Source organism: Tetrao urogallus (assembly GCF_951394365.1).
Source record: "Tetrao urogallus genome assembly, chromosome: 2".
Lineage (NCBI taxonomy): Eukaryota > Metazoa > Chordata > Aves > Galliformes > Phasianidae > Tetrao > Tetrao urogallus.
In genome coordinates this window covers 20,211,279-20,238,086 of record NC_136814.1, presented here as the reverse complement: position 1 = coordinate 20,238,086, position 26,808 = coordinate 20,211,279, and the positions used below count along the sequence as shown (strand labels likewise).

Here is a 26,808-nt window from a genome sequence, read left to right as displayed (position 1 = left end):
CAGGCTGAATGAACAGCCACACAAAATGGGCCATGGCAAACACTGAGGATAAGCATAAGCCTTACACACCTAGGAACATGAAGACCGTTAAGCCCAAGAGGAAACCTAGCCTACAGCCACACTGACTGACAAACAGAAAGCATGAAGGCCCAGGGCGTGGTGACTGCTGTTTTTAAGTTCTCCCTTCACATCCCTCCCATAGCTTTTGTAAAACACTCCTTTTTTAGCACGCTTCAAATCTATCCCTGCCCATGTAAGGAAAATAATAATATAAATAGGGGTTGGATTCTTGCAGCTGGTTTTCAATCTTCTGGCAAATTTCACTGAAAATGAATTAAAATTTTAGCTCGTATTGAAGCTTGGTGTTTGAGCATAGGAATTAATTAACACAGCTCATTCTCGCAGCTTTAAGCCACAACTTTATTGCTTCCTCTGCTAACCACAGCAGCACTTACTTCTTCCCCAAATTTCCTCCACTTGCTGAGACAGATTCCTTCCCCAAATTGCACTGCGGCCTCAGAGCCTGCAGCGTCGGGGGTTGTCCCATTTAAGAAGGTCAGAACTCGGTTACAGGAGCCGGCTGCTGCTTTTGCTTTCCTAGCGTGTTTTCAAGCGATTTTCTTCGTGTTTCTGCGCTTTTTATTTTTTATTTATTTGTTCGTTTGTTTTTAAACACCGAAGCCAAGAATTCCGCCTTCTCGGCTCCTTCCCTTTGGACCGTGACGCCGCAGCCGGGGCGTGCTAGCGGGGAAGGGCAAGGCAACGCCGGGCTGGGCTGGGCTGTACCGCCCGGCCGTGAGGCGGCCCCGCAGCCGCCCCGCCCCGCCCCGCTCACCTGCGCGACCCGGTCCCCGACCAGCCCCCAGCCAGCGCGGAGACCGCCGCCGGTTCGCAGCTTGCCCGGTTCCGCGATCGCTTTGCGGCGTTTCGTCCCGCCCCGACCCCTCCCCGAGCGCCGCCGCGTTGCCATGGCACGTCCCGCTCGGCCCGAGGAGGCGGCGCGGCCTGGCGGGGCCTGAGCGGCGGGAAGCCCGGAGGCCGAGCCCGGGCGGACGCGGAGCAGTGCCCTGGCCGCAGCGCCGCCGCCCCGTCCCCCGCCGCCCCCCGCTCCACCGCCGTGCCCCGACTCCAAAGATCCGGCGGCGGGCGGCGGCGGCGGCGGCGGGCGCCGGCTGGAGCAAGCGGCGGGGAAGATGGCGGGGAACGGCGGAGGCTTCACTGGGGCCGGGAGCGGGGAGATCGTCCAGCTCAACGTGGGCGGCACAAGGTGAGGCGGGCGGCGGGGTCGGGCGGCGGGCTGGCCCAGGGGGCGCTCCGGCCCGAGGGGGCGGTGGGGCCGTGGGGTGGGAGCCTCGTGTACTGGGCGGGGCGCTGCGCTGTGAGCCCGAAACAAGGCTCGTCCGACAGGGCTGTCGGGACAGGGGGCTTGGGGGCCGCTCGGGAAGAGCGGACTGACGCGATATTGCAGTTATTGGCCGGAATGGAGAGCTGCGTTATAAAACGTACACTGGAGTCGTGGAAGGTGACGTGCAGGAGTATTGGTGGATTGGGAGGGAGCTGTGGGCCGGCTGTGGCCAGCATCGGCGTGATAAATGGTGCAAATGTTCCTGTCAGAATGCGTAGGCATGAAAGCATTTGGATTACGGGAGGTAGTGGAAGCTGAAGGAACGTGGCTTCCCGAGTCTGCACGCAATGTAAAGCCAGCTCTAATCAGTAGGAATTACTGCCTTAATTATAATACTATTGTGTTACTCGGAAGACAGACTTGCTTTCTAAATAACGTGCCAAAATCTTTCTTAAAGGAGGGCGCTGTAAAACCTCCTGCAGAGTTCTTTTGCTGTAATAAAATGCTCAGAACCTGGTTCTGCCATGAGAAACTGCTTGTGAATTAGTCAGGCAAAACTCATCCATAGTGATGCTGTCAGAATAACTTTGGTGCTGGTTTTGGACTGGGTTTCATGTTACCCTGAATAAGGCGCTTCATTGAACTCAGTCTCTGGAATTATAGGCCAGTTCATTGTTTTTTATTGCAAGTAGGATCACGAAGATACTTCAGTCTTATGTTTTAAAATTGTTCTTACTCCTATGACTTTATACTTCGTTTTTAACTGAAGCGTTCTAGATTCTAGATTCTACTTTCTGGATTTAAGGAGCTGGAAATGTGTATACATAGGCATTTACCTTTCAATAGGTAGGCAGTAGGCAATTGTAACAACCTTCTGCGTAAGGATTGATGATCGGGAGTGCATGGGCAGAGTACACGTTTCTTCTTTCCTCTCCACCAGTTCCTGTGGTCCATATTAAAAACCTGAGACTCTTATTTTTGTTTGGAAAGCTGTCTGATGTGGGTTATTTAGTCCAGAGATCCAACTGAGCAGAGTTCCTGTGTTTTGATGTGAGATTCCCTCTGCTCCCAGGGACTGCAAGAGCTGCTCTGCTGCATGTGTTTGCTCCAGCAACTGTGGTCTCAGCTTTTGAGGATTCCTTAGCCAGGAGTGCAGGGCTCTCACAAGTTAGCAATCACAGAAATTACCATAAAAAGTTTGACGCATTCTCTGACATTTTGCCTTCCTCTGCTTGTAACTACTAACGCAGCAGACTGTGAAAATGGCTGTTTTACACTGGACTGTTAAGTGTGTCTGTTTCCAATTGCCTGTGTTATTCTTTGAGATAACAGTAGGCTGCCATGTGCTTCAGATTATTTGAGGATATTGCGCGCTGTTTACCTAATTTCCCTTTTCTTTGTTCAGCAATCCTGAATGTTTTCATGGTTGCATCAGTTTTCCTTATTGCTTAAATTAATTTATTTAGTATTTCTCATTGAGTGTCAGAAAATGCCAGCAAGTTATGGTTCTAGTACATTTTCCATACCTTTTTCTATATATATATATATATATATATATATATATATATATATATTTTTTTTTTTTTTCCTGTGCGTACCTTCCTGAGGAACTATAGGAACTTGGTGTCTTTTTGTTTTGTGGTTCCTTCCCACCCCAAACATAAAAATAACTGAAAGCTTTAAGATACCAGACAAGTTAAGCCTTCAGTTTGTGAAGATCTCTAAGAGGGTTAATTGGGAGGGTGTTGCATCTGTCCCCTTTGTCACAAGAGATGTCTGGATTAATCCCAGATATAATTGATGCAATGGATTGTTTTCTGTTGTGCATGATTAAATGAATCATGGATTGCTTTCAGTTATGCACATACTGTAACATGGTTAAATGAATTGTACCCTAATGAATTGTACCCTACGCTGGGACAGTAGGGCAGCGTTACTGTGAGAAAAGCTGTGCTGCGAGTGTGAAACTATACTCAGAAGTCACTTTCCATTTAAATAGCAAACAGTTTTGATTCTTTTCTTTCTTTTGTACAAAAGACTTTGTGCATCTTTGTGCTTAGAACGCTGATACTGTAGATTTTGTGTTAAGAACAGATTTGTCATTGTTATACTTGCAGTGAGGAGCTGCACAATCTGCATTCTGTGCAGAATGGATGGCAGTTCCATATAGCATTTACACTTCTGACTCTTCAACAATATAAAGTAATGCTTTTTGTTTGCTTTTTCCTCCCAAGAATACTGAAAAACACCAGTGAAAAGTATATAAATTGTGTTTAAGTACTTGTATTCTAAGAATCTTTTGTGACATATTTCTGCACTATAACGAGACTTTATATTTTACCTTTGCAATTCCTTGTTAAATTCCTATTAGCAAAGGTGTCACCCAAGGTTTCTTAGTAGTAATGCTACTAAGAGACAACCAGGCAGGTGGTGCTGAGCATTAATTCATTTCCCAAGCTGCCAGCCCAGTTATCTTTCTTCCCATTTAATCAAAAAAATAGCATAAGGAATTCATAGGTATTTATTATGTAAAATAATGTCTGGAGAAAGTTATGCTGTAACTTTTATTATTTTGCAATATTGTTATGATTCATAACAATAATCATAAGATATTTTCTTACTTTTAACAAGTAATGTAGCACTGTGGGCTCCTAAGAAGGCCCAAGAAGCAAAACTACAGAGAATTAAAATAATTGATATTAACTTGTTACTATAAAATATTTGCATGAGTCTTACTGTAGTCTTTTGCACCCTTCGACACCTAAGTGAGGTTAACATGCAGTTAATGACAGATGTGGTGCAGTGTTGGTAAACTTATGCTTATTTTCTGGGTTTTTGTATCTGTGTGCATGTCTGTGGCTTTGTTTGTTTATTTTTAAAGCACTCATTTTGACAAAGTATGAGAACCAAAGAATGTTTGGGACAGTGTGTTACAAATGTGAAGAATGATAGTCTAAGCTTCATGCTTTGAGACGATCTGTGCAAAGAAACTGCACACGAATTCTTTGACTTTGTGTAGGTATGTTTCAGAAGTTTGAGATCCCTACCTGTTTCATATCAGCTTTGTAGGACATATCAAAGAATTTGACAAATGACAATTTCCTCCAATTTTACACCTAATTCTTAACTTGTAACTGTGGTCTCCTAGGTTCAGCACTTCGAGACAAACACTGATGTGGATTCCAGACTCCTTTTTTTCCAGGTATTTGTAAGAGCTAATTTTTTGCCATAAATATGTTTTTATTCCTTATTGCTTTTTCCCCATCACAAGCAATAAGATGGGTTGATCTGATATAAGCTAGTATCCAAAATGCTTCTTCTGTCTCAAATGATGCACTGGCAGCTTACATGTGCTGCGGAGTTGTCACTCTCTAGATGGACTGTCCTGGAAATAGGGGTTCCAGGAAATATGCAGGAAAGGGAGATGTGACCAACTCTATTGTTATAATGCCACTTGTGATTTTATTGCCCATACATAGTAGCACCATGTTTAATGTTTCTTGAATTATTGCTGTTCCCCAAGTCAAATAAAGGTTTTGTCTGGTGCTGTGGGATCAGTTGGATTAATGAGTATCTTTTTGCTAACCTTTACCTCCCTACTGTGACTACTTCTGAAGGTTGTGCTGCTTAATGTTTGTACTCTAATGATTCCCTGCTGTAGTCACTGGGATGTATGCCTACCACCCTAATTAATTCCAAACACATGAAGGAAAACCTAAGTCTTGCAGTTTCGCTTTTTTGCATTAGATTTTTATATTCTAGACTTCCTTTCAAATAAAATTCTGGCAGCTGGCATGGACAGGCAGCATTACCTGCTTCTGTTAGAAATACTCAGATAAATAGAGAGTCAGAGAGATGTCTCTGAGATCTTCTCAGAGGTGTGGAAGAGAGTCACAGGAAAGAAGTCCTTTGCTGTTCTCCCAGTCTCTCAACACTAAATGTAGAATCTAAGGAGCTTTTTGTCTGTAAAATGAAATTTTGGTGGTGTTTTCTGCTGGTTTGGAACAAGAAGACTTTGATCTGATGGGAGGGAAGGTTTTAAGTAAAATAACATAAAAGCTCATCCATCCCATTCCTGCCCAGTAAGTCCATGCAGAATGGATTATTTATTTTTCCTTTTCATCTGATTTTACTGATTTCCTTGGTTGTTACAAACTTTGCAGCCCTCTGGGTTGCCTCGGAAAAGTTTTCCATCCTTCCAGGCTTGTGTTTGTTCGCTTTAGGAATCTGAAAAGTGCAGATTTTAGCCTTTCCTTAGGTGTGCATGCACAGTTCCTTTGCTCAGGAGAAATGCACCGTGTGGTCTCATCAGCCTTCCTCCCAGCATTTTCCCTTATCTAAGTAGTTTTTTGTTAGCTCAGCTATGCTGTTTTAAGAAAATGCAACCTACAGAGCATAAGTACAGCAAACTGATGGTGAACTTTGTATTCATGTTAGTGTGTTCCTTGGTTACATCTAACAATAATTTCCTTTATTTTAGTTTGCTGAGTGGAAGAATTTCAACACTGAAGGATGAAACTGGTGCTGTGAGTAATAAATGTATTATATTAATGTTGTGCTTTCAATTAGGTTCTCTCCTAAAGAACATTCACTCCAGGTGCTAATGATTATGCTGCCCAAGTCAGCTGTGCTATAAGCTTGGAAAAGAACTGGTCACACGAATGAAAAACATGCACATTCCTGGACTTTTTAAAAACTTGCTCAGCTTTTGACAGCGTTTTCTCAGTCATTGTATTATATTACCCCAGTAGTTGTGTTGCAGAAGCCTGCATTCACAGTACTGACAGCACTGTCTCCGTTTATGAGTCCGTGAGGAGTAATGTTCAGCTGGACTTGTGTTTGTATTTTGACACCATTTGAACAGGAGGAAAACAGGGGACTTGGAATCACTTGTAAATATTACCATGTATTTTCCTTGCCTTTTCTTGCAGAGCAGAACAAAGTCTGCCATCATTTCTTCTATAATTTCAAAACCTGCTTACTGTGGTGTTTGTGCTGTTATGATTGGGAGTATCTGATCTGGTCATATTTGGAGAAGATTTAAAATACCAAAAAACAGCATTTTTTTTTTCCTCCTGCTTGTCCTGACTGAGACAGAGTAGGTGTCTTGTAGGTGTAACCATTTGTATATCATGCTGCTGGTTGCTAAACTTTCAATGAAAATTGATGACATCTCTGAATTTCTTGGTTCTGATCTTCAGAGATAAAGGAAACAGGAGCAATGTGTGTATTTTTATGCTCATTCTGCATTGTACAGACAATGCAAATACAACAACAGTATTTATTTTCTTCAACTGAAAACCTGCTAATTGCTGTATTGCGGGGGGATGGGTAATTTTCATTAGCTGTTGGCTATGTAGCAGAACGATCTTGACATGGAATTGTAACTTTGGTTGGCAAATGTAGCAAAAGGGCCATTTCTGTGTGTGTTATTCTTAAATTTGAAACTAGTTACAGCAATGCTGTTGAATGGTAAGGCACACAAGTACTTTGCTACACGTGTAGAGGTAGTTGTAGTGAAAATGCTCTAGACTTTTCTTCAGATTTTAGTATGTTTACTGAAATTTGGACACATAGTATGAAGTCTGAGAACCTATTGATGTTTTTGGAGTCTCTAGAACTTAGGCTTGTGGATGTTTTGGTGGGCTTGGTTTTTTGTCTTTTTTTTATTTTTTTAATTGCCATCTACTTGCAACAGTGTTTGTGTATATGTCTTTAAGAACCTTGAATTAGTGCAAGGCGGAAAAATAATGAGAACAGAGATGCTGTCTGAAAACTTTGGACAAGGGGGAATGGTTTTAAATTAAGGCAAGATTTAGGTTAGTTATTAAGAGGAAGTTTTTCACTCAGAGCATGCTGAAGCACTGGAACAGGTTGCCCATGGAGGCTGTGGATGCCCCATCCCTGGAGACATTCAAGACCAGGCTGGATGTGGCTCTGGACAGCCTGGTCTGGTGGCTGGCGACCCTGCACATAGCAGAGGGTTGAAACTACTGATGGTTGTGGTCTTTTTCAACCCAGGCCATTGTATGATTCTGTGATTTTATGTTTGTGTGTTGACTGCACCATCTTCAACTCCTCTTTCCCACACCTAGCACAAGAAAGCATGTTGACAGTTGCTCCATAATAATGTTAAAAGTAGAACAATTTTTCCTTGCAGATATTTATTGACAGAGATCCAACAGCATTTGCACCCATTTTAAATTTTCTTCGCACAAAGGAGCTAGACTTAAGGTAAGAAATTCTGATTGTTTTAAGTGAAAATTAATTGGCTCAGATGCATTAGAGATTGAGCAATTCCCATATGAAAAACAGTTTTACTCATCCGGGTGTCTAATAATAGTCTCAGCTTCCTTGTAAACCTGGGCCCTTGTCTACAGTGGGTATATGTGTAGGTATATGACATGTTGGAGGCAGTCACAGCATTATTTTTTGTTAGTGGATTCTTACAGTTTAGTCTACTTCTGGCAATGCATTTCTCTACTTCTTTGTCTTTATGAAATATTATTAATGTTAAGATTACTTTTAGTTGTATGCAAATATTTATATTCAAGATTGTAGTGGAAATGGTAAGTCAGGGATTGAAACAGTGATTGAGCACCTGATGGGAAGGCAGGGCCAAATCCAGGGAGCTCAGGTGCATGTAATGCTCCTGACTGACTGCACCTGGTAGAGCTGGGATCCAGTCTGTCCCAAATCTCATTTAAGGGTTGGTAGTGGAGGCATAGAGATCTTTCTGGAATTCCTGCATGTGTGAGACCTTCCAAGGGTAAGCATATTTTTTTTTTCCTTTGTTTCTGCTGCTGCATTTGGGCTTAACCTTACTTGCTGCAGCCTCGGTCTTTGCTACCTCTGATATTATTGCTGTGCTTTCCATCACATTATAGCGTTACAAAGGTGTCATCTTACTATGTCCTTTCTTGTTTCTTTTGTTTGTTAGGGGGGTGAGTATTAACGTTCTCAGACATGAAGCTGAATTCTATGGAATCACTCCTTTAGGTAATTTAATTTAACTTTATTTTCTTGTGAGCTCATTTAATCTTTGTTCCTACCATCAGGAATCAATTACAAATCCTTAGTAGTCGTAACTGTGTAGGTTTTTGAACTTACTGATATACAAGGTTATTTGAAATTAGGTCATGTTTCCTGGAAAGTGAAATCTATGATCGTACTGTTCTTTTTCCATCTCAGTTAGGAGACTGCTTCTATGTGAAGAACTGGAACGCTCATCTTGTGGCAGTGTCCTGTTTCATGGCTACCTGCCTCCTCCAGGTACTTTTCATTTTTTGGTGTTATGTTGAGCTGCTTATTGCTTCATATGTGGGGGCAATTGGCAATCAAACTGTCCAGAAAAAGCCTTCATATGGAATGGTTAAAGACAACTGGTAGCACTGAACGCGGTTCTGACCGAAAAGATGTATCAGTATGCTATATGAAATGATAGATTTAAAGTACTGGAGGAGTGAGGGTGGCATTTTATAGCCAAACAAACTGTGTTTAGTAGCAGGCCAGAGCAGAGGTTCTTCAAGTACACTTCAGTTGTTGTTGGTGGAGAGTGCTCTTTTCTTTCTGATGATGCAGTTACTTTATGTTCCCTATGCTAGTAGATGTACTAATCATTAAGAGAAGCTGATTTGTCATGTTAGACTTCTACTTCTCTGCAGAGATGAACACATTTTGTGTGTTAACCTGAAGACTGGGGCATAACTTTTGTTCACAAGTTTTCTGAAGATGGTTATTTTAACTGCTTGTGAATGTCTGAGTAGAGAGCAGAAATCTGTACTGGGATACAGCCTAATTCTTACAGGTAGTGGATTAGACTTTGGATTAATATAAACTAACTCTGAATTTTGAAAGCAAATGAATATTTGTTATATTGCTGAAGTTTATGGAACGAGACAAAACATCTATTTTCTTCTACAGGTATTCCCAGTCGTAAAATAAATAATACTGCTGGGCCACCAACTGATATTAGAACTGGTCAAAACTGCTCTGAGAATGATATTCATGGAGGTGGTGTCCAACCTACACTTGCTGGTACTGGAGAAGGTACAGTCAGGCTAGGTGAGGGGTGTCATTTTTAAAACCAAAACAAACTGTGGGAAATTGTTGTCATCAGAAAATAAAAATGTGCGGTTATTTGTGGTTCAGTCTGTTGTTTTTTCTTTGCCTGACCTTAAATCGTTAAACAGTTACTTAGACACTCCTTCCTATATAGTATTTAAGGCTTATTGTTGTATAGTCAAGACACTGGACTGAGAAGGAAGGCAAGTCAAAATCCTTTGTGCACCCTTAATATGGCTGCTTAGCTAAATGCCTTACACCATACTGGAAGCCAGGAGAAAATACTGTCTGGACAGTGTCTCTTTGGTCTTTGTTCAGCACCGTGAATCTCCTTCTTGCTCTTGCCCCCCATTTCTTTTTCCTGGTACCTCTTTCACCCTGCAAGAATCAGAAGTCAAGAAGATAGTATTCAGTTGTTTGACTATATTGAGTATTTTCCATATAAAATATTTAAAAACTAAGCAGGATAGGATTGAGTTGTTTTTATCCAGCTGTTGGCTTTGTAAGCAAAATTAGGCTCTTGGAACTGTCATTTCTGTTGTAACTATGTAAATTGTAGCACTGTTAAGGAGATCTTGATTATGGTAAAGGTTGAATGTTAACCACAAGAAAGATTAAAATAAGCCTCTTCTTGGGTTGCTGCAAATTTGGAAGAGGGCAGTCTAAGGAGAAGGGAGGTGGAAGATGTGCAGACTTTAGGCCTTTTCTTTGTAGTGTGTGAAAGCTGAGAGCTAACCGGGAAATAGCATAATGATGATTTTCAGTGCCATTCGGTGCTTCTGCCAAACTTAGTGCAGTTACATATCAGAAACAGGACTTACTGGTATTCTAAGATACTGTAAGTTTAATCAGTCTGCAACTGATACGGAGTTGCATCAGCTGTTTGGATGAAACTTTTACAGAAGAAGGGCACTGTTTCTTATTTGATAACATTCCTCAATTTTTTTTGCCAGATTATCAGACTTTAAGATTGTTTTCAAGGAAATACGATCATATACTTGCCTCTTTCTACTTAATGAATGCTTTTCATTGTACATGCAGAGATGAAACGTCTTCCTTCTTGAGGGATATCAACAGCTAAAATCTGACTGAAATATTTCTTGTAATGTTATTAACAAAGTTTCTTTTGAATATCTGAGCAGGGAATCCTAGCCTATTCTAGATACATCTGCTCATCTTCTATTTAATTGTACATCACTTCACTGACTTCAGATTTATTGTTGTTTTCAGGATTTCCTGTGGACCCGCGGAAGGTTCTAATAGTAGCTGGCCATCACAATTGGATAGTAGCTGCCTATGCTCATTTTGCTGTTTGCTACAGGTATGGATGAAGTTACTTGTGAGACTACAGAAATCTAATAGAAACAAAATAAGCTTCTTGCTTTGCTAAATCATAGCAGATCAGTCTGTCCTGAAATGACATTATATTGTGTGTGTTCAGTGTGATTGTAGTGGACTGAACAGTAAAACTTATGCATTAAGAAATATAATAACATATTTAGACTTTCTTTTAGGCTGTTTGTAACAGATGTTATTTAAATACTTATGATAGTTGTTATAAGGCTGCAGCAAAGCCCAATGCATCATTAAAAAATGCTACTTTTCTCAAAATACTGCAGAAGTTGTTAAATTATGTTAATAAGTTTGTGAGAATGTCTTGGTTGCTTGCAAAGACTTAACAGCAGGACTGCAATATCTGTAAGTTGCTGCAGTACAATTTATTATGCATGCTACATGGGTAGAACACAGGAATCTGTGGTGCTCCAGGCAGGGTGCAACATTGAAAGTGAAACTATGGGCAAATTACTGGAGATGTTTCTGCTTTCCAAGTATGTAAATGTTGATGTAGAATGCTGAGATTCAGTGTATTCTAGTCAGTTGGGAAATATGAAGATGATTGCCTAAAATAAATCAGGTAAGTTGTGCTCTTTTGACATCATATTAGTTTTTAAGGTGAATGGGCAAGTGATTGTTGCTATAGTTTGTTTACTATATATAATAAACAGAAAATGACTGAATGGTACAGCTTTATGCCAAAGCATAACTGAGTATCTTGCACAACATCAGTTTCATTTGCCACTGGAAATTAATAAAGTTCTTTTAAGTTCTTATAGTTGACTTTATTCTCTAATATTTGAACTGATCAAGACTGTGGCTTGGTCTTGTAACTTATGTATTAGATGTGCTAATATGAGGAAAATACCAGCTAAGGGTTCTAGTAGCTTCAAAGCAGTGAAGTAATATATGTCATCAGATTTAAAGAAAATGCAGTTTTTGTAAAGTATAGTGCTTAGTTGGAGTTTCAACTGTCATTTCATAGCTCAGCCTGTGTCTCACTTCAATGTATAGGTGGGAGAGGAGAGTCTTTGATATGTCTGTACCCATTGTGAGATTAAGAAACATTGGTTCAAATGTTGGTTTGACCAGTTTATTACAAATCTTAATCAGGGAGATGGGGAAGTGGAGAAGGGAGATAGGAAATAGAAGAAAGGAGTTTTTGTAGGAAGCAAGAGGGAGATAGTCACCAGCATGGATCCAGCGTGGTTTGTAGCTCAGCCATTGATCTTCAGTAGTGGTGGGTCATCAGGCGGTTGTTGTTCTGAAAAGTTGTCTTCCTCAACAGTGGTAGTACCAACTTATTTGTAAGTCCAAAGTAGTTGACTAGGCTCTCTGGGCAGCTTCTGGCTCTGGGAAGTCAGCAGAAACTCCTTTGTTCCCACCTTCTGGGCTTTGCCAGCAGATAAGAGGGAGTAGGGATGCCCACCTGCATCCTGTTTTTCACAGACATGATGAATCATTCCCCAAATTTCCCATACCAAGCTGGAGCTATTTAGTCACAGGCCAGATCTTCCACCAGTAAACATTCCTGAGCACTGTCTTCAGGAGGCAAACAGCCCTGAAGGAAGGTGCTTTCAAATGTCCCCAGGGTGGTGTTGATTGTCACGCTGTAGCACCCACTGCTTGCCTCCTCAGTAAATCAGTTACAGTCTTATTACAAGAAATACCTCAGAAAGCAAGCTTTGAGCCAGAAAACAAAGACGGGTTCTCACAGCCTGTAAGACCAGATCATCCACACGGGGCAGGCTTAGACAGAATTGTCTGTTTCTGAATCTTTAACCTCTTCTTCCTGTTACTTCTGCTCTTTCAGAATCAAAGAATCATCTGGATGGCAGCAGGTTTTCACAAGTCCCTATCTGGACTGGACAATTGAGCGAGTGGCTCTTAATGCTAAGGTGGTTGGAGGACCTCACGGAGACAAGGATAAGATGGTTGCAGTTGCCTCAGAGAGTAGCATAATCTTATGGAGCATTCAAGATGGCGGTAGCGGCAGTGAAATTGGTAATGCCTTCTTTGGATTTATTTTTATGTTTAACCAGAAAGTAGTTGATGAATTTATTTTGGACTATAGAGAGTAAGCATTTTCAAAAGCAGACAAATCAAGCCTCCTGTTATAGCATATTAACTTCATTTTCTGTCTTGCTAGAGGAACCTTTTCTTAAAGTCAAAAAGATGAATAAAAAGTAATCTGCTTACTGAACAGATACTGACTGATGTTTACTGTTCAGTTTTTGTGTGGAGATGCAAATCAGAGTTAACTGCAAGTCCTGTGGAAAGTTTGAATATAGGCCTGTCACGGAGTTAACTAGATCAATCTATGCCTGTGACAGGGCAGTAAGCTCCTGCCCTCCCTCCCCCGGCCCCACAAAATGGAAGGGAAAGAGAAAAGGGGTAGGGAGATGGGAGCTGGGTGCAAGGAAGGAGGAAAAAAGAAAAGAAAGGGGAAAAAAAAAAAAAAAAAAAAAAAAAAAACAGCGGCAAGGATCTATGGTGGAAAATTTATTTTACTAACTATGATATCGGAATGCAAGATAACACATTATAATACAGTCTAATTGAAATTGAGACTAATAAATCAAATAAGATAGGAGAGAGAGAGTTCTTGAGATAGAGTCAAACCTGAAAAGCTTGAATGGCTTGGAAAGCAGCCTCCAGCACCCACTGCAAGGCAGTAAGAGCCGAGCCGCCCCACCCGGAAGGGCCAGGTCCCATGACTTCCCTAATGTATAGGGATAGGTACCTGGAATTGGAGCATTAACACTTTAACTTCCAGTGCACTACGTGATGTTATGATCTGGAATACTGAAAACCAAAACAACACAAAACTGTGACAAGGCCACAGCGTAAGGGAATAAAGCTACTGAGGTGGAAAGCTAGATACTGGGGGATTCTGTTCTTTTCTTGCCTTTTCCTTATTAAAGCCATATTTTTTACACAGAGATGATGATAAGACTTCAGGTCTCTGCTAAATATAGTTAATAAGTGGCATTTAGAAGAAGACAGTTTGTTCTTTATGTAACTTGATATCTAGGTGAGGAACATGTACTCTGTACTAACTGAAGCATGCAAGTATTTCTTGTTTGTCTTTATTGACACTGAAGGATACACAGTTAGGGAGGCTTTGAAACAGCAAGAAAAGATTTTTAGGCGTAAATGTTCCTTGGTATTGATCTGATGACTGGTCTGACCAACTGTTGTTCAAATACAGGGCAAGTTTGGGAGGCATTGAAGGAAATAAGGTTAGGAATTTCCTTTAGCATAATCCTGGTATTTGAACCACCACTGTCATTCCAGTAATGCCTGTTTCTTCTGCATGTGGATATTGTTAACTGTGATGGCACTTTCTTTATGTGAATTGTTCTCTGAAACTGAATGCCAAAATAACTTTATTTAAACACATCTTCATAATTGAAATAATAAGAATTTAGTGTTCAATGGAATGAAAATGACTAAGTTAGTTGATCATGAGCCAGCAGTGTGCCCTTGTGGCCAAGAAGGCCATGAAATGTGTGAAGAAGAGCATGGCCAGTGACCAGTGGTCAAGAGAGGTGATCCTCCCCCTCTATTCTGCTCTGCTGAGGCCACATCTGAAGTACTTTGTGCAGTTGTGGGCTTCCCCAGGACAGACTACTGGACAGAGAACAAGTCCAAGACAGGGAACTACTGGAGAGTCCAGTAGAGGGCTGCAAAGGTGATTAGGGGCCTGGAGCATCTCTCTTATCAGGAAATTCTGAGAAATCTGGGATTGTTCAGCCTGGAGAGAAAAAGACTGATTCTGGGGAAGTTATCAATACAAGTACCTATAGGGCAAGAAGATGGGCCAGGCCTTTTTTGGTGAGGCCAAGTAATAGGACAAGGGACAAAGGGCACAAATTGAAACAGGAGATTCCACCTGCGCATGAGGAAAAGCTTCTTTGCTTGGAGGATGACAGAGCACTGAAAAAAGCTGCTCAAAGAGGTTGTTGAGTCTCCTTTGGAGATATTCAGAGCCTGCCTGGGCATTTTTATGTGCAACCCACTGTTGGGAACTTGCTTTAGAAGTAGAAGTGAACTAGATAACCTCCCAAGGTCCTTTCCAACCCCTATGATTCTGTGAAATTTATATTCTGGTACATGTGCCCTTATTTGAAAGATAGACCTTACTTTGAGGTGATCAGGCAATTTCTAGCTCTGTTATTCTAGCTCTCATTAGGTTCTGTTAACTTAAACTATGACTGAAGATGGGGGGGGGGAGAGGGGAGAAGAGGGGAAGTAGTTATGCCAAACAAATTGTACTGCATTGGAGTGACTTTGTGAAACCAAGGAAGTTCCACTTAGCCTCTTTTTGGCCCGGGGAAGCCTGTGAGAGTAAGTGCCTATAGGGATGAATCTTTCATCTAAGATTGATCAGAATGTGCTGTTCCACTTCTGGATAATAGGTCATATTTTAGGTATTCTAGACCAAACAATACACTTGTATTCAGTAATAGTAATAATTTGAATGTAACTGCCTTGTTTTCTTATAGCAGCAAATACTTACAATCCTTGTTTGCGTTAGAGTACGTTGCTATTATCTTGTGAAAGAAACTACTTATCCCAAGCAGTCTTTGCAGCCTGGTAATGCCACCTACAGAAAATTGCATGGACTGGCATCTTTGTGATAGAGCTCTCCCAGAGATCATTCCTTCCTTTCAATATTACTTACATAAGACACTACTGCTGAATTGCTGCTGTAAGCAGTATTTTACTGAGCGAGACCCTTAAGAGAAGAGGCTGTCATTATGCATAGCATTGTCTCCCCTGTTGATGGTTCTCGAGATTGTTGAACCTAAGCAGGACTGACACTTCAAATTCCTCCAGACCCTTCAAGCTGTCTTCCTTGATTTCCTTGAACCTCATCCTGCTCTGGAGTAATCAATTCCAGTTTCTGTGGATTTTTTATTATTGCTCTTCTCACAGTGCCCTGTACTGCTGAATCTTATCTGCATCGAATGATTGTACTATGCCTTGGAAAACAGTTTAGCATCATAATTAGAACAGAAGCATGTATTTAGTCTCCTGAGGTTCCTTGTTGAGGTATAACAGAGAGGGCTGCTTCTTGGATAGGGGTGGCATTATAAACCTCATTAAGTTTACAATACGAGGCTGAGGGTGACGGTTTCCTGGATCACTTGATTATTGGTGTTGAGATGTGGTGTCACTGCTGTGTCAAAATGGCAGCTTGTGGATTGGCAACGTGTGAACCCTCTGTCACAGGAAAGGACCTCGATGGGTAAAGTGATGTGTGCTGTCTTTTGGGATAGGAAGTGGTGGTCCTTCTGGATTTCCTGGAGTCCAAACCAGCTGTTAACTCTGACCGTTACCTTGTGACACTGACTAAGCTGAAGGCTGGAATTTCCAGAATCAGGCTGGAGAAAACAACCTTTCTCTTGCAACACAGGCCCCCAGGCCGGTTTGAAGACCGTGAAGCAAGTTGCTGATCTTGCCTGGAGTGTCCTGCCACGTACTATATAGCCTGGATTTTGATCAATCCTGGCTGATATTGGTGACTGTGTTGAAAAATAATGCTTCGTAGCAGAGAATTTGCTCTGTTAAATAGTGTTATTGTGCTCTTTGTATCTATTGTAGTTTCTGTGGAAATAAATGGGAGGCATTACTTTCGGAGTGATTTATGTATATAACCTGCTCAGTACGTCTACTTTCTAAAATGTATTTTAAGGCAACCTCTGTTTGAGTGGATTTCAAACAAAAAAGACAAACACAAAAATGCCATCATGATGTCATACTGCCATTTAATTTAATGGAACTGTTTGCTGGTACTTCACCTAGGTCACAGAGAACCTAGCTTTGGCCATTCTTTACTTGCTACTATAATTCAAAAGAAAAACAAAACATAATACTGGAAATATTCCATTGTTATTTTTGCTCTTTATTTTATGTGAACTTTATTGATTTTTTTCTTTTTTTTTTTTTTTTTTTTTTTTTTAATAGGGGTGTTCAGCCTTGGAGTCCCTGTAGATGCTCTCTTCTTCATTGGCAATCAATTGGTGGCTACAAGTCATACAGGGAAAGTAGGAGTGTGGAATGCTGTGACTCAGCACTGGCAGGTGTGTTCTGTTCAATTTCCTGAATCAATTGTAAGAATGTATGTCTTTAGTAAAAGAATAAAGAAATCTAAAAGCAAGTGTGAAATGCTTACCGTGGGGTGATGTTTGGCAGTTTTTGTCAGAATGCTTGTTAAATAGAAGGTCTGTATGAATCTGAGAACACAGTTGAGTGTTCATGTGACTAACAAAGCTTGTAATGTGGCTGGATCTGCATTTTTCAGGTACAAAACCTGGATGCAAAAAAAGAACCTGAAAAATTGCATTGCAAATCTCAAAAGGCAGAACGGACCTGAGGCTGACTCCTATGTCTGCTGCCATATTTGCTGGCTAAGTTCTGATTCAACTCTTATGTGGCAGCATTGCTAACAAATAACAGATAATAAGCATAGGTTAGCTCTGCTTCTGCAGCAGAGATGGACGTGTTAGCTTGGTCTTGAATTAAACAAAACAGCATTTAAATTGGTGTTGATGTCTTGCAAGAAAATTTAATGGTATGTGACAAACTGGCATTTGACAGGATTTGCTAGAACAGCAAGCAGTAAGGAATAAAATGATGTGATGATATTAATCTAATTATTTTTTTATGACTTGAAACTGTACTTGCTGAAGGAGAGATGTTTACAGTAGTGCACTAGTCCCCCACTCAGACCAAGACCTGTGATTCCTTTCAAATTTTCTTTCTTGGTGCCTTTCTACCTCTTTTCAGAATTGCCCTTTTTAAGTTCTACTTCAAGGAAACTTAGTTTTCACAAAGCTATCCTTCACTGCACTGTGATTTCTGTGTTTGAGGTAATTTACCCTGAGGATGTGACTCTGATCTCTGTCTATAATTTGTTCTGGCATTTTCTCAACTTGGAGACCTGAGCAGATCAGCTAAGCTGCTTCACCTAGTACTTCTTCCTCTGGCACTGTTACAGTAGCGTGCAGTAAGAAGAGGTTTTGGTTGTCAGATACATCAGTAATGAAACACTTGGCATAGGAGAGCTTAAAGCAGAATATTTACTGTTACAAAATAGGAAATAGCAGGTTAAGCAATAGGATTTGACAGACAACTCAGACTGCAAAATGAGGATTCTCACCGGCTATGTTTTACCAATTACTGATGTATGCTGGTACTCTGTTTCCCTAATAGGGAATAGTTTATATCATAGCAGGTGCTTCTGAATCACCTCTGATGTTCCTATCTCAGCTGCAGAAGAAAGGGCTCTTTTTGTTTTCTCTGATCTCTCTGACCTGGTCAGTCGCAGTGCTGTTGGCAGCATTGTGGATCCACTTGTTCTGACCTCTCCTTGCAGTTGTTAATGTGTTCTTCGAGGCTGTGAGTAATGCGGTGCATCTGTGCGTAACGTGGAAAGAAGCCACCTTTATTGCTTCTGTAAACATTTGCACATGGGAAAGCTTCCTTACCTATTTTCGATCCAAAGAACCATAGAGCACACTGCACTTTCACTATAGATTCTTAGATTCTGAGACTTTGCTTTTTTTTTTTTTTTTTTTTTTTTTTGGCCTTTTTGCTCTTGTGCTGCTGCTTTAAATTAGTATCCAAAAAATGGGAACTTGCAGGGCGAGGCATTTTATTTTTTTGCTATTTATGGAGATCTTAGCCTTTAGCAGATATATGGAGGCTACCAAGAGGATACAAGAACTACAGGTAGAGAATTGCTTAAACTTTTTCTGCCCAGCAGTCTCCAATGAAGTTATTAGAGAGGAAAAAATGATAGACAAAGTGTGAAGTACACTCATTTTGCATGTTTGGTGGGCCTTTGTATTTTCAAGATGTGGTTTAACTGCAACCACATTACCTGCTAAGTGCCTTCACACAGATGAGGATCTTCCACAATAGCTATGATGCTTCGGCTGAACTCTGTAACTTAAGATTTGGGTTTTTTTGTGGTTTTTGTTTTTTTTGTGGTTTTTGTTTTAGAGAAGCCATTGAAGCATCTACCAGCATTACTTAAATAATGCTTTTGTATGTGAGAGTGCGCACAACAGCTTCAGACCAGTACTTGGTCTGTTCTTGGGTATTCTTCAACAAAACATACTAAAAACAACTCCAAAAACTGAGAAAGCAGCAATCTGACTTTATTTGTTTCTTCTGTTTGCAATAGGTCCAGGATGTCGTTCCTATCACGAGCTATGATACTGCTGGGTCTTTTTTGCTGCTGGGCTGTAACAATGGCTCTATCTATTATATAGGTAAGAAAGAGGGCAGGGCAGAATAAAAATATAGTGGTACTGAGCAGCTTTGTTCCTAAACTCTTTAGTTGGGCTAAGTCACATCAGAACAACAGTCTGTTCAGAGGAATAATAAAAGTCTTTTTTTTTTCCCCACAGACATGCAGAAGTTCCCATTGCGGATGAAGGACAATGATCTTCTAGTCACAGAATTGTACCATGACTCCTCCAATGATGCTATAACAGCGCTCAGTGTCTACCTCACACCTAAAACAAGTCAGTATCGTATTGTTGTTCTTTAAGCAACACTGTTTCTTCAGTGTTACAGATTTATTTTTCCAGTTGGACTTTCTATTGCTGCTAGCAGGGCCAAAGTAGACGATTGTACGTAAACAGTGAATGTTTTTCCTTTAGTCACTGCCAAATGACAGTGATCTCTGAATGTGACTATGCCTCAAATATTGTAGTTCACTTTTGGCCCCTCAGAGTACAAAGGATATTGAGTTGTTGGAGTGTATGCAGAGAAGAACAAAGAAGTTGGTGAAGGACCAGAAAACAAGAGTTATGAGGTGTGACTGAGGGAACCGAGGCTATTTAGTCTTTAGAAGGAGGACTGAGGGGAGATCTCATTGCTCTGGAAGTGCCTTGAAGGAGATTGCAATGAGTAGAGTGTCGAAAGAGCGTCAATCTCTTTTCTCAGGTGACAAGTGATGGGATGTGAGGAAACAATCTCAAGTTGTGCCACAAGAGGTTTAGATTGGATATTAAGAAAAATTTATTCATGGAGAGGGTGGCCAAGCACTGGAGCAAGCTGCCCAGGGAGTGGTGATGTCCTCATCCTTGGAGACATTCAAGAGACACGTGGATGTCAACTAAGGGATGTAGTTTAGTGATGGGGTTTGGTAGGTCAGATTGACAGCTGGACTTAAAGATCTTTAAAGTCTTTTCTAACCCAGATGATTCTATGAAATAGGTGCACATGCAATTGCATTCATGTATGTACATGTATACGTGAGTTATTATATGTTAATGTGTATATATGTACATGTGATGCATTGTGTATTAACACTTTTGCATAATGTACCTTTAAACCTTTCACACAGGATATACACTTACATTATAAATTGTAATCACTGAAATACTTTGTGCTGAATTCTGGGGAGGGCAGAAACACAGCCTTACAGTTCTAACCTTCTCTCTCCCAGTACACTAAAAAACATTTTTCCTATTCAGCTGAGTGATGTTCAGCTACTTTGTCTATATGCTCTTTTATAATCGCAGTACAGCTGTTTTTTAAATGAAGGGAAAAACAAAAGAACTTGAAGAAACTATTTACTTGTATATCTGTATTGATATCATAGCGACCTTTTTGACTATAGCCCTTCCTGTTCTTGCCTTGCTGTCCTTCCATTTGCCTCCTGCTAAGGCAGAAGTAAACAGTATGTGGCACATATTGACCGTGTCACTGTGGGAAGTGCCACAATATCCTCCTGGGATGTAGAACAAGATCTTCAAATGACTTTATCTTTCCTTTCACCTCTGGAAAGAAGGGGAGAGGGTGGGGAAAGAGAGGACTGCTACTAAGACAGTTTTGAAGCATACAGTGTGGAACTGAAAAAACTCAAGTAGAAGAACATCATCTCTGATCACAGGAAAATAACAAATAAAGAATGTTTAAAATACTTCCTTACTTTGGAAACTTGGAGAAAGGAACAACTCTGTTCTTGCTTGCTGTAGGTGTAAGTGGCAATTGGATTGAGATAGCATATGGTACCAGCTCTGGAGCAGTGAGGGTGATTGTACAGCATCCTGAAACAGTTGGATCTGGGCCTCAGCTCTTTCAGACTTTCACAGTACATCGAAGTCCTGTTACAAAGATCATGCTTTCAGAGAAACACCTTGTATCAGGTAATTATATTATTATTTTTTGTGTGTGTACAAGTCTGCATTGGTGGATCTCCCTATTTCTGTCCACTGAAGTTTTTGTATGCATTACTTCTTAATTTCTTTGTTCCCGTACATTATATAAATTAGTTGGATAGACTTCTGGGGGCTTGATTTGCTTAGATTCACTTTTTTAAGCAACAGTCCTCAAAGGCTTTAGCATTTAAAAAGGCTTTGGCTTTATTTGACCTGGACCACCTAATGTTTCCTTTTGTTCCAGTGTTGCCATTTGTAGAAATAAAAAGGTTTGTAAACAGATATTTTGCTGCTAAGTCTTTCTGCTGTGGGCAAATCCCTTAGGATTTGTCTTGCTTTAGCAACTTCTCAGGAGCATTTTCAGTTGCAGCAAAATGTGTACCATCCCCTCTTGGATCATAGAAAATGCCTTCCTATGATTTCAGAGGGTTCTCTGTCTCTTCTCTCAGCCATCTCCCAGTCTTTGTTATGCTGCCCTACCTTATGCTCAGGAAGATGTTTGTTGCCTCCAGAGAGAAGTTAATCTATCCTTCCACTGGAAGAATTTGTTTCTCTCAGAGTCCAGCAACCAGGATATAGCACGAGACTGATCTACTTTCATTCAAAACCCTCAGTGCTGGGAAAGGGCACATTTGTATGTAAAAAGAAGATTAACTGATGATTGAGAAAGAAGAGCATTTTTGTATGATGAGGATTCTGCTGTCTGGTTGTTCTCATGACATGTCTTGTCCTAGCACCTGCACAGAAAGTTTTGTAGGCTAATGTTGCTAACCCAGTCAGACCTTAATGTCTGTCAATCATTTGTTCCATCTCCCTATTTGTTCCTGAATTTCTGAAGGTTGAGACAAAACTTAAGAAAGAACAGGCCATTCACAACAATTTGTACATTGTTAAATAATTGTTTGGTGTTGCTAGATGGCTAAATCCTGTTTGGTTACTCAATCTTGAAAAACTAGACAAACTATAATATAGATAATAATGAAGGAGTTTATCTTTGTTGTCATCCCTTGTAAATGTTATTGTACACCTTTTTCCTTTCTAGTTTGTGCAGATAACAACCATGTACGGACATGGACTGTAACTCGGTTCCGGGGCATGATTTCAACTCAGCCAGGCTCAACACCTCTTGCATCGTTCAAAATCTTATCCCTGGAGGAAGCAGAGAGTCATGGCAGTTACTGCTCTGGAAATGACATTGGTAGGTTAACTCTCCAATTTGATGTGCTGAGGCTGTACTTTAGCTGGTCTTGTGAAGGTTTAATACTTGTCAGCTGATGAATGTATTATATACCACAATTCCTTTGAAATGATGGTGGGAATCAGTAATACCTACCTGGAAATGTTCACCATTTAGGCTGTATAGAGTGAGGGCACTTACAGCACTTGCTTTACTATAGGAAAAATGAGAAAAAACTTGATTGTAAATGCTGTATCTTTTCCTTGGGCCAACTCATGTAGCATTTCACTTTTAATGAGGGAGTGACAGAGAGCACAGGAGAATATATTCAAAGCAGATGAACGTAGCAAGGTTTGAGTTAGTTGCAACAGTTCACTGTTCATTTGGTTTTAAATTATGTACGTGTCAAAAAATTCTGAAGTTGTAAAGTTTACTGAAGCCCTAAAACTGCACATACAAATGATGGAAGCACGTTGCTATAGCAAGACATTCAAGGTATGTGTGTCGCTAAATAAAGGTAGCTAGGAGTGGAGATTCCTTTGTGGTTAGAGTCTTGTAAATGAACCTTAGATGAAAAGAATGCTGTGCGAACACGGAGAGGATACAGGAAATTTAATCAGGCCTTCAGACATCTAAAAGCTGCAAAATAGGGAAGTACTTACTGTGGTGACCTAATGTAGGGTTTTGTACTGATGTGGTAATTTCTACAGGAACATATGGGAAACTCAAGAATTGATGTTTTTTAAAACATGAACAGAAAACACTCAAAGATTTGTACTTGGAAAGTCTACTCCTGGGTAGCTTTTTCTACTGTTGGTTATCAACCATTGGTCATCTTTAGTTCCCTGAGCCTGACACTTCAAAATTCTAATAATGGTACTAATATGTGACTGGGTCTTCATGGCTGTGTGGGGAAGAGGATGTGGGAGTTGAAACTATGAAAACACTGAAAAAATATTTTTCTTTTTCTCTAGGACCCTTTGGTGAACGTGATGATCAACAGGTGTTCATTCAGAAAGTTGTTCCCATCACTAATAAGCTCTTTGTAAGGCTGTCTTCAACTGGGAAAAGGTATGTCCATGTTCAGGGTTATAAGTGGGAAATAAGCAGTAAGTAGTTCTCAAGTGTCTGAGTCTCCTATCCAGTGGAGATGTCTGCAGTTGCATTTAGCAAACTTCTCATGTGCTTGAACAGCTTTGGCTGTGTTCTGTTCTGTGTTTGTGGCAGAGCTTTGTACTTAATGATCTAACCTAAAAACCATGTGGCATTTTGAAAAATGTGGTTTCATAGATGTGCTTTGTGATGGCTTATCTGCTGAGTTCACAAAAGAAATCTATTTGTGAGTCTATACAGAATCTGTTTCTCTCCTCCATGGTACCAAGGTAACACTGTATTTCAAAAAACTAATCCTGAAGTAGTATAGGTGGTAGGGATTATGCTGCTTGTGAAGACTACAGGAAAACATTTTCTCTCTTCCTTTGCAGTTATCTTTGAATATATGAGAATGTATAAGTACCTTCAGAAATGAGTGGCTGTCTTTTAGATCACATATAGAATTATTGATAAAGGCTTGACTGCATCATAGTCTACTACACTGCAACAGATGAAAAGTGGTGGTTTTTTTCCTGTTAGACAAGGAAAATAGCAGGAGATCAGAAAAGGTGGTGCATCTCAGTTCTGAATTTCTTATTATTCTTACATTTCTTTCTAATAACTTCAAATCTGGGAGAAAGCACTGGTGTGTTAACACTCTTGGCAGTTGAAGAAAGGAGCCCTGTAGATTACTGGTATGCTTTTTTACTTCAGCCAGTTTTGTATCTAGTGGAGACTTCTGTTAAATTTCTTTTTTTGGCATTTATTCTGTAAAAAAGCTTGATACAAGGGGCTATTTAAAAAAAAAAAAAAAAAAAAATCAGACAAAAAAAAAAATCAGATTGCATAGAATAGATGAAGTTCTGGTGTGGAGTCTGGCCTGATTTCCAGAGCAGAATTAAGCCAGACTCCACACATTAAGTACTGGGTAATTGGTACCCGGATAATTTTCTAAACTAGTGGGGGAAAGAGTGGTGGAAATATTGCAGTTGTTATCAACACATTTTTGTCTTGCAACCTTGAATTATAATCCTTGGATTTTTTTGCTTTTTATATGGCTAATATGCTTTCTACAGTTTAGTTTCCTAGACTGTCTAGCATTGGAAGAGGTTATTTGCTGTCATTCTTCTGTGAGCCTTGGATTTCTTACACCTGTGGATTGTAGAAGGACACTGAATGTAGCGGGGGTTTCCTAATAAAAATAAACAAGCAGTGACACTGCAAATGGGAGGCAGTAGGGCAAGAAGAAGGTACTTGCTCTGCAGGTGAGCATCATGTTAGCCATGCATGGGAAGAAAAACTGGCTGGAAGAAAGGTCTTGTTGAGGACAAATTAGTTGCCTTCTCAGATAATCAAAATCATACTGCTTTTACTGGCCAAACTATGCCAGGTGCAAGTTTTTTTGTTTTTTTCTTCCTGTAGAATCTGTGAGATCCAGGCAGTAGACTGCACTACCATCTCATCTTTTACTGTCCGGGAATGTGAGGGATCCAGCAGAATGGGCTCCCGACCCCGCCGTTATCTGTTCACCGGACATGCAAATGGCAGCATCCAGATGTGGGACCTGACCACAGCAATGGACATGGTTAATAAGAGTGAAGACAAAGGTAATTAAGTTGTGTTGTGGCTGGTCTGCTGTTCTTTTTCTGTTATCACTTGTATGTGACTGATGCAAATGGGCTCCAGCACTAAGATCCATCTCTTTTAGACGTTGGTGGCCCTACAGAGGAAGAGCTACTGAAGTTGCTTGACCAGTGTGACTTGAGTACATCTCGCTGTGCCACACCCAACATCAGTCCTGCCACTTCAGTGGTTCAGCCAAACCGGCTGCGGGAATCTAATTCCAGGTAGGTCATAGAGTGACAGCAGAAGTTTTACCTTTCAGGTAGCTGAGGGCAGGTTTGGTGACCATGAACCCATGCTGTAAGTATTGTAAATTATACCCATGCTTCTTGATTGCTGTTGGTTTATGTGCATGTATGTTATAGTACCATATGAGAACAAGAAGCAGGTGGACTCAAAACTGTTGTGTTGGAATTGAGATGAGTATATTGCTACCCTAAGAAGAGTGGGAGCAGAGTTGGCAGAAGAACTGGCTGTTATTGTCAGTCTAACATCTGCCTATTTGTCATTGTTCTTATACTGTTTTCTTGTTGTTTTTCTTTTTTTTGTTGGTTTTTGGAAGCCTCCAACTGCAGCACCATGAAACTATCTACGAAACAGCTACATACGGTTCTGTGAGGCCATACAGAGAAAGTCCCCTGCTGGCAAGAGCAAGGCGGACGGAGAGCTTTCACAGTTACCGGGACTTCCAGGCTTTCAGCTTATCCAGCAAAAGCCCAGTAGAAAAGGCAGCCCCTGTTAATGGGAATTCAAGCCAGACAGAGGCCAGGAAGTCGACAGCTGAGGGCAGTGCAGCTGAGAAGGCAGTCCTGGCAACAGCACTTGAAGTGCGAGGTCTGACAGATGCAGGTGCGTGTTGCAGTACAGATGTTCACAGGCTGCCAGAGAGTTCTATGGATCTCAAAAGAAGAGTAGCAGAAGAGGAGGGTGAAGCCAAAGCAGAAAGCAAAAAGAAAACGGGGTTTGAAGGAGCTGGTTTCCTGGGAAGGAAGAAAGTGCCTCATCTGGTTTCTGCACCAGTGCTTGCTGAAGGTGGGGCTGAGTTACCTGGTGCAGCTTCTCCATCACCTACAAAGACAGCTGCTTCACCACGTCACCGGAAGAATGATTCATCTTGCCAAGACTATGGCTTGTGAGAATGTGACTGGTGGCAAAGATGAGGTGGATGTGCCCTCTGGCTGCTAGCAAATATAACACTGCATGATGTGGGTTTCTTCTTGAACAGAATTTTGTTCCAGTAACCTGAAAGAAAATTGTAAGGAGGCAGGTCATGACAAAATACCTGGCTGCTGCCAAATATTGGAAGAGTTGTCCACATCAGTGTGTGGCTTTATGTAATGCTCCAAAATGTAGTGCGGTACTTGGTCCAAAATGTTGTGCGTTGTTAAGTAAACACAGTCAGGCATGTGCTATGTTGTGGTAATGTTGGAAGGGGGAGGGAGGGTGCTAGAGAAACACTGGGTTGTCTGGTGGAAGACTCCTTTTAGACACAGCTGCACAGTCTCTAGAGCTGCTGTCTTGGCTGGAATTGGTCTAATTTACAGGGCGGCTGCTGTAGTCTTGTTTTCTGAGTAGGATCCTTGCTCTGTATGCTGCTGTATGAAGGCTGAAATGTATTGTCCAGGAAAAGGAGGAAGCTATTTAAAATAGCATATTATATTGCCTTTTTGTCCTAATAAATTATCAGGAAAATGTTGCTTGTGCTTTCTGAGAAAGTAGGGGATCAGATGATGGGTTTTACTGATTGTGACCAAGAGCATGCATGAAGATATGCTTGGCAAAATACACTGAACTGGCAGTCTCCTGAGAGCTTCCTGTCACTTCCTCAGGAAAGAGAGAGCAGAGATGAATATGGGAGTAGGTCTACTGTCACGGTGTAATAATTCTCAATTACAAGTGCTTTGACATATATTTCCTACCTGTGTTTTGCTGACTGCTTGATGTTTGCTGCTGGGTTTGCTGTGGGTAGTGAACAAATTATATTGCAC

At 40.8% G+C, this 26,808-nt stretch overlaps 1 protein-coding gene across 1 annotated transcript; it reads left to right on the top strand.

Annotated features, from left to right (window-relative positions):
* Window positions 1–1,193: 1,193 nt before the first annotated feature.
* KCTD3 (potassium channel tetramerization domain containing 3) lies at window positions 1,194–25,956 on the top strand (the record flags this gene model as incomplete). The annotated part of the gene is made up of 18 exons (XM_079550191.1): window positions 1,194–1,267; window positions 4,494–4,547; window positions 5,826–5,871; window positions 7,506–7,579; window positions 8,286–8,344; window positions 8,537–8,617; window positions 9,269–9,409; window positions 10,640–10,730; window positions 12,558–12,748; window positions 16,718–16,833; window positions 18,942–19,029; window positions 19,168–19,284; window positions 20,746–20,916; window positions 21,971–22,126; window positions 23,080–23,176; window positions 24,620–24,804; window positions 24,906–25,044; window positions 25,383–25,956. 18 exons carry the CDS (start codon window positions 1,194–1,196, stop codon window positions 25,954–25,956), a joined length of 2,454 nt encoding a protein of 817 aa, XP_079406317.1.
* Between the last annotated feature and the right edge of the window lie 852 nt (window positions 25,957–26,808).